The sequence below is a fragment of the Podarcis cretensis genome (assembly GCF_951804945.1).
Source record: "Podarcis cretensis genome assembly, chromosome: 9".
NCBI classification, from domain to species: domain Eukaryota; kingdom Metazoa; phylum Chordata; class Lepidosauria; order Squamata; family Lacertidae; genus Podarcis; species Podarcis cretensis.
This window is the reverse complement of record NC_137178.1, coordinates 4,155,418-4,171,028: the sequence shown is the minus strand read 5'-3', so window position 1 is coordinate 4,171,028 and position 15,611 is coordinate 4,155,418. Positions and strand designations below refer to the sequence as shown.

Below are 15,611 nucleotides of genomic sequence, written 5' to 3'. Positions count from 1 at the left end.
CTAAACATGAAGCGGACGTAACATGAGGTGTGACTGTACAGTAAAATCTTTAATCATCTCGCTCACTTGTGCTTTGTATTTTTTGAGCAGAGGTTGGGTGGCCATCTGCCCTGGATGCTTTAGCTGAGACCCCTGCTTTGCAGGGGGTTGGTCTAGAGGACCTTTGGGGTCCCCACCAGCTCTGCAATTCTTGAAAACTCTTCTTTCCTCACATCCCTTGCTGTGGAGGTCGTCCAAGAGAGCTTCTGGTTTAGTTGTGTACTGGTTGTTTGGGTCTGTGGTTTTTGAGCCTTCAGTAGCTCCTTGTTTCCTCCTTTTGGTTGCAATTTCCTTGAGTGCCTCTACCTTTCTGCGTTTTTCTTTTAACCTTGCCATGACTGTTGAACAAAAGGCTTCCAAATTCCTTATTTCTGTAATTCTGATTGAAACCAAAAGTTAGTGGCGGACGAACCCAACTTCTCTGCTAAGCATGCTAAAGAAGTATTTATATTTCAGCGCTGGGGTGAGGGGTATGCAGTGCTTTGCAGAGAGAGGCACAGAACTACTAAGTCCCTGCCCTCAAGGCGTCTGCAATCGAAAGCACATTTATATTATTTATTTCTCAGGATTTATATGCGGATCAATTGGAACAAAGCCTCAAAGCTGCTCATGAAAAGAATAAAACAATAAATAGCCTGTTTTAAAAGAAAGAGTTAGAGGATTGGAGGAGGCAAATATAGCATCTCCACCAAAGGATTGAGGGGAATATGCCAGAGGTCACAGATGTTTGGAAAGTTGATCTGTCTTTAGGCTAATGTTATTTTAGCTTTTTGGATGACTTAAGTTATTGTTTCTTAGGGATAATTTAAATTGTTTAATCTTTTCTTGTGAACTGCTTTGAGGTTTTTGTTTTTTACAGTCAGGCATTGCATAATTTTTTTAATGAAATTAATAATGTAAGTTTTCTGGGAATGTGTTTCAGACGGAAGTTGCAGGTGGATCTATCTATCCTCATGCATAATCTTATATGCCTGTGTCTTATACATCTTTACCTGCCTTCTCTCTAAACTAGAAAGCCCCCAAATATTGCCATTTTTCCTTACAGGAGTTTCTGTCCATTTCTAACTTTACTACACCCCTTTTGAAGATCAGTGAGCATTGAACAGTATCCCATACGTGGTGGAGCTATATATTCGCATTGCAATATTGTTTGCAATGTTTGCTTTCGGTTCCTTTTACTAATGACCAGTAACCTTTTTCACAGCTGCTATAAACTGGGCTAACAGTGTCATTCATCTGCCCACCATAATATATCCCCAAGTTCCTTTTGCTGGTCATTTGCTGACAACTGGGAGCCATCAGCGCACATGTGAAGTCAGGATTTATTTATTTATTCAGTCGTTCATTTATTCCAAAAATCTGCACCTCTTTAGGCTTGCTTAAACAATGAGCCATGTTTGGCAGGTTTAATGCCAATTATCTCTCCCCCTCAAAAAAAACCCCAACGGTTTAGAGAGATCCTTGGGCATCTGTTTGTTTCCCTTTTTTATCAAATTACGGTATTCAAGATTGTTTCCTTCGTGATCTTGGCTGCTTTGCTGCTAAACCCCTATCGTCAGCAAATTTCTAGTGTTAAAAAGCACTCGGCAGTCCTAGAGCCGAATAAACACTTGGCTTTTGTTCTGGTACTTATTTTTGGTCCCGGAAGTTTTCAGTTTTGTCTGCTGTTGTGGTTGCTGCCCTCTGCAGATGAGACACTCTGCGGAGGAGCGTGGGTGTTGCTCTGTTAAACAATGCCTTTAAGGCAGATAACGGTTTTGGATTCCGGCTTTGCAAAACAAGAGGCGATTGAGCTTGTATCCCTCGACACTGCTGGTCTGATTTGTTAAGGATTTGACTCTTAGGTGAACTAACTGCCTCACCTGTTCGTTCAGTCCCACATTCCCCCCCACCCAACTTGCTTTTTGCAAAAAATACAGTGGTGCCCCACAAGACGAATGCCTCGCAAGACGAAAAACCCGCTAGACGAAAGGGTTTTCCGTTTTGGAGGCGCTTCACAAAACGAATTTCTCTATGGGCTTGCTTCGCAAGACGAAATGTCTTGCGAGTTTTTCCGACTTCCCCCCCTTCCCCCCCTTTTTCTAAGCCGCTAAGCAGCTTATCAGCTGATCCGCTAAGCTGATAAGCCGCTAAAAGCCTCTAAGCCGCTAATAGCGCTAATCCGCTAAGCCGTCAATGGGCTTGCTTCGCAAGACGAAAAAACCGCTAGACGAAGAGACTCGCGGAACGGATTCTTTTCGTCTTGCGAGGCACCACTGTAAATAAAAATGCTTCCCACCCCATGCATTACAGCAGAACATGAGTCTGCTTCTTTCCTGATGGTGACGTAACAATGGAGTGAAACATCTTTAAAGTTGACTTCATCGCATTCTTTGTCTCTCCATTGATGGCTCAATCTGGAAGGTTTGTTGTTCCAAGTGTTTTAAGGATTTTAAGGTCTCAAATATAGACTAAATGTTCATAAATGCACACATATCTAAATACACAAACCATGTGTCTGAAATAGTACAGGAGAGCAATCTGGAGCCATTTTGACTCTCCCAATGACCTCAGATATTCCTCTGCAGTCAGGGAGGCAAATGGGAAAAGCCTTCCCATTGTCCTTTTGCTTGCAAATCCTGTCTTAAGGACATATTTGTATATGAATAGGGTGAGCCTGTTGGGACGCAGGTGGCGCTGTGGGTTAAAGCCTCAGCGCCTAGGGCTTGCCGATCGAAAGGTCGGCGGTTCGAATCCCTGCGGCGGGGTGCGCTCCCGCTGCTCGGTCCCAGCGCCTGCCAACCTAGCAGTTCGAAAGCACCTCCGGGTGCAAGTAGATAAATAGGGACCGCTTACCAGCGGGAAGGTAAACGGCGTTTCCGTGTGCGGCTCTGGCTCTGGCTCTGGCTCTGGCCAGAGCAGCGATGTCACGCTGGCCACGTGACCCGGAAGTGTCTCCGGACAGCGCTGGCCCCTGGCCTCTTAAGTGAGATGGGCGCACAACCCCAGAGTCTGTCAAGACTGGCCCGTACGGGCAGGGGTACCTTTACCTTTACCTTTAGGGTGAGCCTGTGACCTGCATTCAGGATCTAAAGTATGAACCATCATGAAAGAATGGCCAGGCTGCCCAGCCTGTGTATCTGAAGAAGTGTGCATGCACACGAAAGCTCATACCAAGTACTAACTTAGTTGGTCTTTAAGGTGCTACTGGAAGGAATTTTTTTATTTTGTTCAGGCTGCCCAGGTAATGCAATCAGTGACCATTATCAGGTATCCTGGCAGGCAGGATTTCTGCTGTAGACTGCCCCCTTCTGTGATATATGTATGAAGTTTTGAGGGTGGTGTTCGGCTACAGGGTAGGTAGTTTCAAAAGTCTATATAAGGGCTTGCACACCATTGTTCAGGGTTCTCCTCCGTGTGGTGATTGGGGACCCTGTTGCAACAGTTCCTTTAATAAAGATCAGGCCGCTTTGCTTCTCAGTATATTCTGGTTGGATTCTGTTTTCTCCTACTGATAGGGAACCCATATAAGGACTCTATGTGGGCTCCGGAATACCCCATAAGGCAGGCATAGGCAAATTCTGCCCTCCATATGTTTTGGGACTACAGTTCCCATCATCCCTGACCACTGGTCCTGTTAGCTAGGCATCATAGGAATTGTAGGCCGAAAACATCTGGAGGGCCGAGTTTGCCTATGCCTGCCATAAGGGAGAAGGAGCAGTTTTTCTTATAAAACAAGTTTGCACTTAGATCGATGTCAACCCAAGGGGAGGGGAGCCTGGATCTTCATGGGCAAACTTGTGTTATAAGAAAAACTGCTCCTTTCCCCTTATGGGGTATTCTGGACATCTTGTGTCATTTTGGCGATCCTGGGGGGGGGGGGCACATTGCTCAATCATCTCTGCTCCTTCTAGCAGTGGCTACCTGCCAGTATGGTGTAGTGGTTAAGAGCGGTAGTCTCGTAATCTGGTGAACTGGGTTCGCTTCCCTGCTCCTCCACATGCAGCTGCTGGGTAACCTTGGGCTAGTCACACTTCTCTGAAGTCTCTCAGCCCCACTCACCTCACAGAGTGTTTGTTGTGGGGAGAAAGGGAAAGGAAAATGTTAGCCGCTTTGAGACTCCCTAGGGTAGTGATAAAGCGGGATATCAAATCCAAACTCTTCTACCTGAGCTTTCGGGTAGCGGAGAGCCTTACCCAGGAGGAGACTACCCAAGATCGTAGAGCTGGACCAGGGGCTGTGAACTTCCAGCCTGCCAGCTGAATTAGACCCAGAAGGGGTCCCAATTTGGCCACGAGGAGGCTGGTTTCGCTAAACCAAACCCACCTGCCCTACACGGTCAACCATGCCTTTATCTCCTGTCTCCATTTCAAATGCCTTAGTTGCTGTTTTGACTGTTTTAACTGATGTGCTCTTGTTAATGGACTTGCCTGTTGACCATTTAGAATACAGTCGTACCTTGCAAGTCAGACGGAATCCGTTCCGGAAGTCCGTTCGACTTCCAAAACGTTCGGAAACCAAAGTGCAGCTTCCAATTAGCTGCAGGAACCGTTATACATCCAGGTTCCAAAATAAATGTTCAAAAACTAGAACATTCACTTCCCGGTTTTGATTGTAATGGGAGCTGAAACGTTCAGCAACTAAGCCGTTCGAGATCCAAGGTACGACTGTACAGTGGTACCTCGGGTTACATATGCTTCAGGTTACATATGCTTCAGGTTACAGACTCCGCTAACCCAGAAATATTACCTCGGGTTAAGAACTTTGCTTCAGGATGAGAACAGAAATCGTGTGGCGGTGGCAGCGGGAGGCCCCATTAGCTAAAGTGGTGCTTCAGGTTAACAACGGACCCCCGGAACGAATTAAGTGGTACCCAAGGTACCAGTGTACATGTTTTTGTTTTAACGTTTCTATGTTTTGTTGTGTGTTTCAATTATGCATGGCTATTTTTTAAAAAAATAGTTGGATTTATGCGCCTAGACAGTCTGGAAGCTATTTGGATAACTAAGCAGTGTACAGATAAATGTCTTGCAAAATGATGCCAGTCTAGACAATGTGTTAAAAGGTAAAGGGACCCCTGACCGTTAGGCCTAGTTGCGGACGACTCTGGGGATGTGACGCTCATCTCGCTTTACTGGAGCAGGGACTGAGCAACGGGAGCTCACCCTGTTGCGGGGATTTGAACCGTCAACCTTCTGATCGGCAAGCCCTAGGCTCTGTGCTTTAACCCACAGCGCCACCCGTGTCCCTGGACAATGAGATACGCAGCACCAGTGCCGCTCCCAATCTGCGTTGAAGCCCCAAACTCGGGTTCAAATTCTAGGGGTTTACATGCATGAGGTGGTTGCTAAAACCAATTGGCAAATTAATAACTAAGACAGTGTTTCTCCAGCTTGGGTCCCCAGCTGTTGTTGGACTACAACTCCCATCATCCCCAACCTGCTAGCTAGGGATGATGGGAGCTGTAGTTTAACAACAGCTTGGGACCCAAGTTGGATAGTCGCTGCATTCAGGTCTCGTGGTCTGGGCTGCGTGCCAACAATACTTTTAACTCTGCAGTCCTGCCAATAATTCACAACTGTGTTATGCCTCTGGAATGCAGCAGGTACGAGGAGCTCCTGTTAGGAATTTGAACCTAGCAAAAATAAACAACTGTCAGGCCTGAGAGAGAGAGGTAGGGGGGTCTGCTTCTCTAACAACCCACATTTAATAGCGGCAGGAAGAATTTACTGTGCCAGGCCAGCTACGCCTCTTGGAATTACAATCCATCTTATGGTGTGTTTCCAATACCGTAAATACAGCGGTACTTTGGTTCTCAAACGCCTTGGTACTCAAATAACTTGGAACCCAAACATGGCAAACTCAGAAGTAAGTGTTCCGGTTTGCGAACTTTTTTTGGAAGTCGAACGTGCTCCATTTTGAGTGCCACATTCAAATAGTGTTTCAAATAGTGTATATTATTTCAGAGATGGCAAATATACATGTGCTTTAGTTAGCCAACAGCTAAATTGAACAGGGAGAACAAAAATACATTTATGATTTCAATTTTATTAAATGTTTTATCAACAAAAACAAGGTGGTTAAAGAAGTGATATTTGTTGTGGAAAACATGCTGGCACTGCTGATTAGCATGCAGTCACTAAGTTAAGGGTGGCTTAATATGTTTGAAACAGTATAGTGGTACCTTAGTTCTCAAATGCCTTGGTATTCAAACAACTTTCGAACATGCTCCATTACACTTCCAGTTTGAGTCTTACACTTCCAGTTTGAGTGCCACACTTGTTTTGAGTGTTACGCTGAGGTCTGTCTGTTTTTGCAATTTATTTTGCGTTTTTGTTTTTGCGGCTCTTTTTTGTTTTGTTTTTGTGACTGTGTGGAACCCAGTTCAGCTACTGATAGATTGATTGTGTGACTGCAGTACATTGTTTATTGCTTTCATATTATGGCTCAGTGGTCTCTTTAGATAGTAAAATTCATGTTAAATTGCTGTTTTGGGGGTTGTTATTAGAAGTCTGGAATGGATCAATCCATTTTGCATTACTTTCTATGGGAAAGCGCGCCTTGGTTTTGGAACAGGCTTCTAGAACGGCTTAAGTTTGAGAATCAAGGTACCACTGTAGTATTTATTTCATAAAAGGCACACAGTGCTTGGTTGTAAGAAAAAAATCAACCCGCAGAGTGGTTTACAAAGAAAGACAAAACAACAAAATGATCAATAGGAGGCTTAAATAAAACTAATAAAAATCATTAGTATTTTTTAAAAAATTAAAAAGGTTAGCATTTACTGTCTGTCTGCTGTTTGGCACTGACTTCATGTCTGTTTGATTGGCTGAGCGACCTTCGATCCCTTTGTTTCAACTTCAGGTTGGATCATAGAATTGCAGAGTTTGAAGTTTCTGGCATGTGGCAGCCCTTCCGATATCTGAAGATGGCTATCTTGTCTCCTCTCAGTCTCCTCTTTTCCAAGCTAAACATTCCCAGCTCCTTCAATCATTCCTCATAATACTTAGTCCTTCATCCAAGCCCAGGACAGACCCCTGCGGCACCCGACTTGTCACTTTCCCCCAGAATGACAAGGAACCATTAATGAGCACCCCCTGAGCTTGATCACTCAACAAACTACAAATCCACCCAGCAGTTAGCTTGTTCAGCCCACATTTTACCAGCTTCCTCGCAAGAATATCGTGGGGGACTTTGTCAAAAGCCTTACTGAAATCAAGATACACTATGTCCACAGCATTCCCCTGATCCACCAGCTTGAAACTTCATCAAAAGAAAAGGAATGAGATTCATGACCGGACTTCCGGGTTAGCGCGATCGGTTAATGGCAGATTCCCTCCGAGCTCAGGAGGGAATCGGCTCTGCTGAAGACGGGTCTTACTGCGCCGGCAATGCGGGGACCCTTAGAAACTGCAGGCGCGGAAGCCTGCGGACTTGGTGACTCGGTGGGCACCTTTAAGCGCCCTCCCCGACCCATGAAGAGCCTTTTTAAAGGCTACGGAGAGGGTACGGAGAGTGGCGTGGTGCTGGGAGTAGACCGCTACTTCAGTGGAGCGAAGCCGCGAGCCATGGCCAGAGAGCGCTGACTTTTTCCCCAAAATTTGGACTGGAAAACAAACAACCCGTGAGTAAAATGGAATTTGGACTTAAAAAAAATTTTTTTTTTACCTTGGAATTTGGCACAACCGGGGGATGCGCTAAAGGGAAGTCCGCACCCCCCCTACCTACAAATGATTTAAAGCAAGAACCGGAGAACTAAGGTGGAAAGATTATTGTTTTTGTGGTGTTAGACAAAGATATTTCCATGAATTTGACAGAAGAAGTTTTTGTGCTGGAGAGAAAGGGAGGACTCTTGGAAGTGTCCGGGTAAACCCCCCCCCCCCGAACCCGGGAGCGTCCTGTGCGGGTGCCGGAGGAAAAAGAATAAGGAGTTTGACAGCTGTCAAAGGAGCTGTCAAACGGGTGGTTAAAGTTAAGAACTTTGCTACTTAATAACTCTCTGAACTAAAGGTGTTACATTTGAATAGAGGTGGTTGGAAACAAAGTAGTAATAAACAACAAAGTGACGGATTGTTGGAAAAGGACTATTAAGCAATTGGAACCCCCCTAGGGGGAACTAGAGACATTACAATGGCTGCAGAGGGAAAATTACTGGCAGAGATAGAAAAAATGTTTTTTCTCGTGGGAATTTTGCAAGAGCAGAGCACGGCTATGAACAAAGAACTTTTGACCTTGAATTCTAAAACAAACAACTCTGCTGAATGCATAAAGGATTCAACTGATAAAGAATCTGCGGCTGAACCAGAAATGACATCTTTGGAACCGATGGAGAGGAAAGAAGGAGTGGAGAAAGTACAGGCGGAAAATACCAATCAGAAATTTATATTGTCAGAAAAGAAAGAAGAAGATCTTCGGATTATAAATCTGCGAAAGATGAGAAAGACGAAGAAGGAAGTCCCTGGAGTACTTGGAACACTGGAATTTAAAAGAATAAAGAAACATGATTGGGACTTCCTTTTTGAGCATGGGAGAGCAGCTGACCTTTTGCAGCAACTGCTTCTAAATATTTCGGATGGAAGAAAATTTGTTGTGACTGTGACAGAACTCCTTCGAGATCTGAGGACCAACAAAAAGGATTACCAACAAAATCGGCAGAGAGAGACTAACAGAGAGTTGAGGGCCTCGGATGTGAGGAGTCCGGGCTAGGAACTGTTTTTGTGGACATTTGCTTGGGAAGGGACGGAGACCGGGGTAGGGAGGGAGGGGAGAATTGAATTTCAAAATTTTATGATTTTTGTATTTGGCTATTGTGATCTATAACTAGTATAAGAATGGGAGAAATTCATGGAAGGGAAGTTAGGTCGACCTTAGAAAAAGGATTTAATGTTTATAAGAGAATTGGATAAGTTAAATGTGGACAACTAAAAAGAGCTAAGTTTTAAAAATAATAACAATATGTTTAAGATGATAGACAAGAACTTGCTGAACTAATTATTGGAATTGGGATGTATGAAGAGGGGGTGGGGGGAAGTCCGGGAAAGAGGGTAAAGAAAGTAAGGGTATGAAAATGTATATGTGTTGTCTTTGTCTTTTTATGTGTGTGTGTATATAAAAAAAAGAGATTCATGACCTGTGAGAAACCCATGCTGGGTCTTTGCAATCACAGCATCCTTTTCTAAGTGCTCACAGACTGCCTGTTGAATTATCTGTTCTAGGACCTTTCCTGGTATTGATGGCAAGCTCACTGGTCAGTAGTTACCACGGGCACAAAACTTCCCCACCTCCAGTCTGCAGGGACCTCCCCTGTTATCCAAAAATTCTCAAAGATCATAGAAAAAGGCTCTGAGATTACATCCGCAAGCTCCTTTAGTACCCTTGGGTGCAGCTCACCAGGCCTTGGAGATTTGAATTACCATATTTTTCGCTGTATAAGACGCACCAGACCACAAGACACACCTAGTTTTTGGAGGAGGAAAACAAGAAAAAAAATATTCTGAAGCCACAACAGCAAGAGGGGTCACTGTGCAGTGAAAGCAGCAATCCCTCTTGCTGTTCTGGCTTCTGGGATAGCTGCGCAGCCTGCATTCGCTCCATAAGACACACATACATTTCCCATTACTTTTTAGGAGGGAAAAAGTGAGTCTTATAGAGCAAAAAATATGGTAATTTAAGCAGCCTAGCTGTTCCCTTACCACTGCTCTTCCTTTCTTGGTCTGCAGCTCCCTCCTTGAATCAATTATCCTTCTGGTAATGGGGCTTTCAGTAATCTGATGTCACGTGATCGGCAGGTGGGCTGGATTTGGGGGAACCCAGGATCTGGCCTGTTGGCTGGATCTAATTCACCCCCCCCCCAACCTAGAGGGTGTACGTTCAGGTGGAACGTGAAGTGAAGGACATAATGCAGGTGAGATGTGCACAAGCAAGTTGCCAGCTAGCTCTGCTGAGGCTCTTTTTATTAGCACAATATGCAAAACCAGTCAGATACATTTTGGACTGTTCCCTTTACATCTTCCAATCATGCGATCGTGGGGTGTTACATGTGGGAATGTTCAGGGATGCAGGAGAGGATATATTGTCTGATTATAGCCTTTCCAGCTTGTGTTAACAAGTTCGCAATTTAGCAGAGTAACATTCCTCCTTTTAAACTTGCAGCGGATGCGTTTGCTCAGGCTCGCTAAAGCCTCTATAATAACTGTTCTGGTATTTTCCCCTTATTCCCTCATAAAAGATAAGACACAACACAATCTTCTATAAAAGTATAAAAGGAGTTTATTGACATTCTGTTCACAATCGGATCCCAGAAGGCAGACTTATCTTAGAAAAGTAACATACACTTGGAAACTATCTCATAAGTTCCTTTGTCCTCTCTTGGCCAAGAGAGCATCTTTGGCTAAGCAGATGTTGCTTCTTCGATGCATGTAGTCAAAGAGAGAGAGACCCTGCCCTGTGCTTTTGTCGTTACCTGCACAGGTGAGGCCACACCCACCTCTAGTCACATGCAGAGGAAGTCTGTCCCAGCCCAGAAGGAAACAGGAAGTTTACCTGCTGGCTGGACAAACATTCCTCCCCATGTGTAAACATGTTCACTCTAGGAATGTTGTACTTGACTGCTCTTGTGTTTCACATCCCACAATACTAAGTTATTTTGGCACCTGATTCCACCATCTCATTTTCCCCTTCAGCAATGTATGACGAAGGAGACAAAGGTTACAGACAGGGCACGGCAGAACACTGAGAAAGCCAAAGGTTAGATAGAGGGCATGATGTTCAGACAGCTGTGGCTTTGTCTGTGGGTGGAAGTGTGCTCCACACCCGAAGGTCACGCGTTCAGGAACGGATTTGCTTTCTGCATGCAAAGCATGGACTGCTGTGATGGCTAAATGGAGCCTCCATCTGAATATCAGGTGTTGCGGACAACAGGGAGAGGGCTGCTGCGTTCCTGCCTTGCGTTGAAGGCTCCCTGGAAGCTGCCAGTCGCTGGTGGAAGCAAAGTACCAAACCGGGTGGATTCCTGGTCATGAAGGGGAGGCTTGCAGCTTGATTAAGTCCAGCATCCTATTCTCACAGTGGCCAAACAGGTGCCTCAAGGAAGCCTATGTTGTAAACAAAATCTGCCTTTTCCCCCTTATGGGGTATCCAAGAGCCCATATTGTTGGGTTGAAATAAACAACAGACGAATGACAAGTGTCATATGGGAGGCATCTCTCGAGCATGTCTCGGGGAGTCCCTTTTATTGAATATTACAGCATTGCCACATACGTGCTTGTTGCTGATTGGTCAACACAAATACAATACAAACAATGCAAAGGTTGCATATAGGCATTAATCATCAATAGATTAAAGGTTGGGAAAGGGAACACAGAATTGGACAGGCGTGAAAACCTCCTTATTAAACTATTACTAGTGATTGAAATAGCAAGACTTAAACTATTACTAGTGATTGATATATAGCATTCATCCGTAGATGTGGTCAACCAAGCACTAAGAACAGGTCAGGATGCGATGTCTCATGAACTCAATGTGGACTGAACATTCTAGGGTGATGAAGGAATGTCTCATATTAAAATGGTTTAGCCAGAGTCATGTGTAGAAGCAAAACTTCCCATCATCGTAAAACTTCCCATCACCATATAGAGTCCTTACGTAGGTTCCCTGTTGGTAGGAGAAAATAACAGAGGCCAACCAGAGAATATTGAAAAGCAAAGCAGCTAGTAAGCCTGATCTTTATTGATCTGTTGCAACAGGGTGCTCCCCTCACACTCAGGAAAGGAGGAGGAACCCAGAACAATGGCGCACAAGGCCTTATATAGACAATTTAAATTCCCTGCGCAGGAGTTCAAGACCACCCCTCCATACATCATACCTACATCACAGAAAAGGTGGTTTAAAGCAGAAATCTGAGTGGTTTGTTTACCTCCTGTCTGCCAGATTACCTGTTTAATGGTCACTTGATTGGATTGCCTGCTTTGTTGTTGTTTAGTCTTGTCTGAATCTTCGTGACCCCATGGACCAGAGCACGCCAGGCACTTCTATCTTCCACTGCCTCCCACAGTTTGGTCAAACTCATGCTGGTAGCTTCGAAGACACTGTCCCACCATCTCGTCCTCTGCCGTCCCCTTCTCCTTGTGCCCTCCATCTTTCCCAACATCAGGGTCTTTTCCAGGGAGTCTTCTCTTCTCATGAGGTGGCCAAAGTCTTGGAGCCTCAGCTTCAGGATCTGTCCTTCCAGTGAGCACTCAGGGCTGATTTCCTTCAGAATGGAGAGGTTTGATCTTCTTGCAGTCCATGGGACTCTCAAGAGCACCATAATTCTTTCCAGCATCATAATTCAAAAGCATTGCTTGCTTACTTGATTGGATATCCTAGGGAGCCTGGCCAGTCTTTTGTAATGATAAATACTTAGTAATGATAAATACTTAGTTCCTGAGCCAGATCACAGGCTCACCATATTCAAACACAGACAGGATTTGTGAAGGAAAAGACAATGAATGGGGAGGCTTTTCCATTTTCCTTTGACCTTGCAGAGAAAACATTTGGTCAGTTTGGGACAGTTTAAAAATGGTTCCAGGTCGGTCTTCCTGTGCTGATCTATGTACGTGCCTGGTTGGTACACTTATGAACATTTAACATATATCTAAGACCTCAAAAGGGATGCGGGTGGTGCTGTGGGTTAAACCACAGAGCCTAGGACTTGCTGATCAGAATTCGGCAGTTCGAATCCCCGCAACAGGGTGAGCTCCCGTTGCTCGGCCCCTGCTCCTGCCAACCTAGCAGTTTGAAAGCACGTCAAAGTGCAAGTAGATTAATAGGTACCGCTCTGGCGGGAAGGTAAACGGCGTTTCCGTGCGCTGCTCTCGTTCGCCAGAAGCGGCTTAGTCATGCTGGCCACATGACCCGGAAGCTGTACACTGGCTCCCTCAGCCAATAAAGCGAGATGAGCGCTTCAACCCCAGAGTCGGTCATGACTGGACCTAATGGTCAGGGGTCCCTTTACCTTTACCTTTAAACCTCAAAATTCCTATCACACCTGCAAGCAGGACTTCTGCTGGAATAGCTTATTTGCTGTTAAGGTGTTTGATTGTATGGATAAAACATCCCAAACTTGCGTCTCCAGCTGTTTTTGGACTACAACTCCCACCATCCTCAGCTAGCAGGACCAAGTGTCAGGGATGATGGGAATTGTAGTCCACAACAGCTGGAGACCCAAGTTTGGGAAACCCTGGTCGGAAAGTATGAATACATCATCCCCCACCGTTGTCTATTGATCTTCATTCTTAATTTATTTCTGCTTTTAACTTTTTTTGCTAACCTTTTTTGATTTTGTATTTATTTATTGTTGCAAACTGCTGCGATGTATCTTTATGATACAGCGGTACATAAATATTTGTTTTAGGAATAAGTAAGTAATAAAAGACATCCTTCCTGTGCTTCTACTGGACAGGGATAAATTCCAGTCGTGGCTGGGGGCTTAAAACAGCCCTCCCTTAAAAAAAACGCAATTGGGAAAATTTGCATGGGGAAATTCTTAGCAGGGATTTAATTTCACATTGGTGAGTAATAACCTGATTAGCCAATATTCCGGGTGCCACGTTGGGGACACTGATTCAAAATCTGGACTGGGGATTGTATGGGGAAGGGCACTGAGAGTGGAAACTCTCTCTGGAAATACTTGCAGTATAAAAAAATAATAATTGTTTAAGGTGGTCTAGACACCCACCAGACAAGTCTGGGCTTGCCCAGGGCTTAGTTTCATTGCAGACAGGCTGCTGTTGGGCTGGATAGGTGCCCAGGGTCCTGCGGGTTTTTAAAAAGTGCAAACTCTGGTATCTTGTCCAAACAGACATGAAAACACTACCAAGCCCAGCAGTTCCCTTCGGGTGCAATAAACTCATCCTCAGTGCCCCCTGCCCTATCAAAAGCACTGTTCAGAAAAGTGGTTTACACGACCCACTAAATAAGGTAAGGAGACTACAAATTTAAAAGCAGAGGCTACTCTAATCAAAAAAATTCCATCTGTTTACAGTTGGTCTCCAAGATAAATTATAAATTTCTCCTATTCCTTATTGAAGTTTTGGTCTTCTGGTCAGTTTTGCCATTTCAGCATAGTCCAATAATTCAATTTGCCATTCTTCTCTGGTAGGGACTTTATCTTCTTTCCATCTCTGGGTCAGAATATGGTTTATGTACCCGTGTGTGTGTGCCCACTCTGTGTATTTATGAACATTTTTGGGTTTTGACACCTTAGAATTACGGGGGGGGGGGGGGCGGACGTGGCGGGGATGCTTTGGTAATTTCTCGGAGAAAGTGGGATATGCATGGCACCCGACTGCAAAAGTGGATGGGACCACTGGACCTTTTTAATGGTTGTATAGAAGAGGAGATTTCAGCGAGTGCATCTTGCCATGCCTGAAATTGCCCTCTGTTTGCATGGCCATCTTTTGGGGGCCTGTTTAGGGAAGCGTTTAATGTTTGATGCATTACTGTATTTTAATATTTTGTTGGAAGCTGCCCAGAGTGGCTGGGGAAGCCCAGCCAGATGGGCGGGGTATAAATAATAAATTTATACTGCAATGCACTCTACGTGGGGCTACCTTTGAAGGTGACCAGGAAACTACAACTAATCCAGAATGTGGCAGCTAGACTGGTGACTGGGAGCGGCCGCCGAGACCACATAACACCTGTCCTGAAAGACCTGCATTGGCTCCCAGTACATTTCCGAGCACAATTCAAAGTGTTGGTGCTGACATTTAAAGCCCTAATGGCCTCGGCCCAGTATACCTGAAGGAGCATCTCTACCTCCATTGTTCAGCCCGGACACTGAGGTCCAGCTCATCCCTCTTGTTGTTGGCATCTGTCTGTCTCAAACATCTCTCAAGACGGATGGATGACAACAACATGTGGGATTTCGTTCTCCAAGGTTGCAAAGTGGTTTATAAACAATAAATAGCAATAAAATTCTAGAACATCACATTGATGACGTAAAGCATATAGAACAATTAACAAATAATCAGTTAAAACAACTGAAATCTGTGACAAAACAACTAAAACAATAAGCTAATTAGCACAATTGCAACATTATAATATAAGGCTCACAGCATTCCTAATCTCTGAATTAATATTAACAGCATTAACTAAACATAATCTAAGCACAGTTGCATTCTAAGCAGAGCACACTTTTTATCATTTGTACCTTTTAGTGCAAAGAGGCATTTGTATATGTATTTGGACCTTAAGTATTTTGACATCTGAATTAACGTACCATTTGTTACGGGCTGTGGCCTGGGGGAAGCAATTCAGGTAATCAGATTCCTTTGTGTGGTCAACTTTTAATAACTTGAGCATTTAGTCTCCCTCCCCACCCTGCTGGCGACCTGAAAGTTATATGAAATTACTGGACTCAAAATAGATCAGCCAGCTTTGATTCAGTTCAGTCAAGAGTTCATCGAGCTGTAGAGTTGGAAAGATTAGCAAAACTGAAAATGCTACTGTTAGCAGCTGGTCACTGCAAAAATGTGTGTGTGTGTCTTGTCAATATTTGTATATATTCAAACTTTGCATAGAGGCGATACAGAGTTTGTCATTTACATTCTGGG

At 44.4% G+C, this 15,611-nt stretch overlaps 1 protein-coding gene across 6 annotated transcripts in view; it reads left to right on the top strand.

The window, feature by feature from the left end:
* The window catches only part of LOC307224253 (PC-esterase domain-containing protein 1A-like), a 46,916-nt gene that overhangs the window by 14,363 nt on the left and 16,942 nt on the right, over window positions 1-15,611 (top strand). The window contains exon 1 of one of the 6 annotated variants that reach the window (XM_079990948.1): window positions 5,600-5,623. The exons of the other annotated variants lie outside the window; for them this stretch is intronic. Within the exon in view, the coding sequence (XP_079847074.1) occupies window positions 5,615-5,623 (9 nt within the window). The 5' untranslated portion in view covers window positions 5,600-5,614. Of the gene's footprint in view, window positions 1-5,599; window positions 5,624-15,611 lie in introns of those variants that run through there. 6 annotated transcript variants of the gene reach the window in all.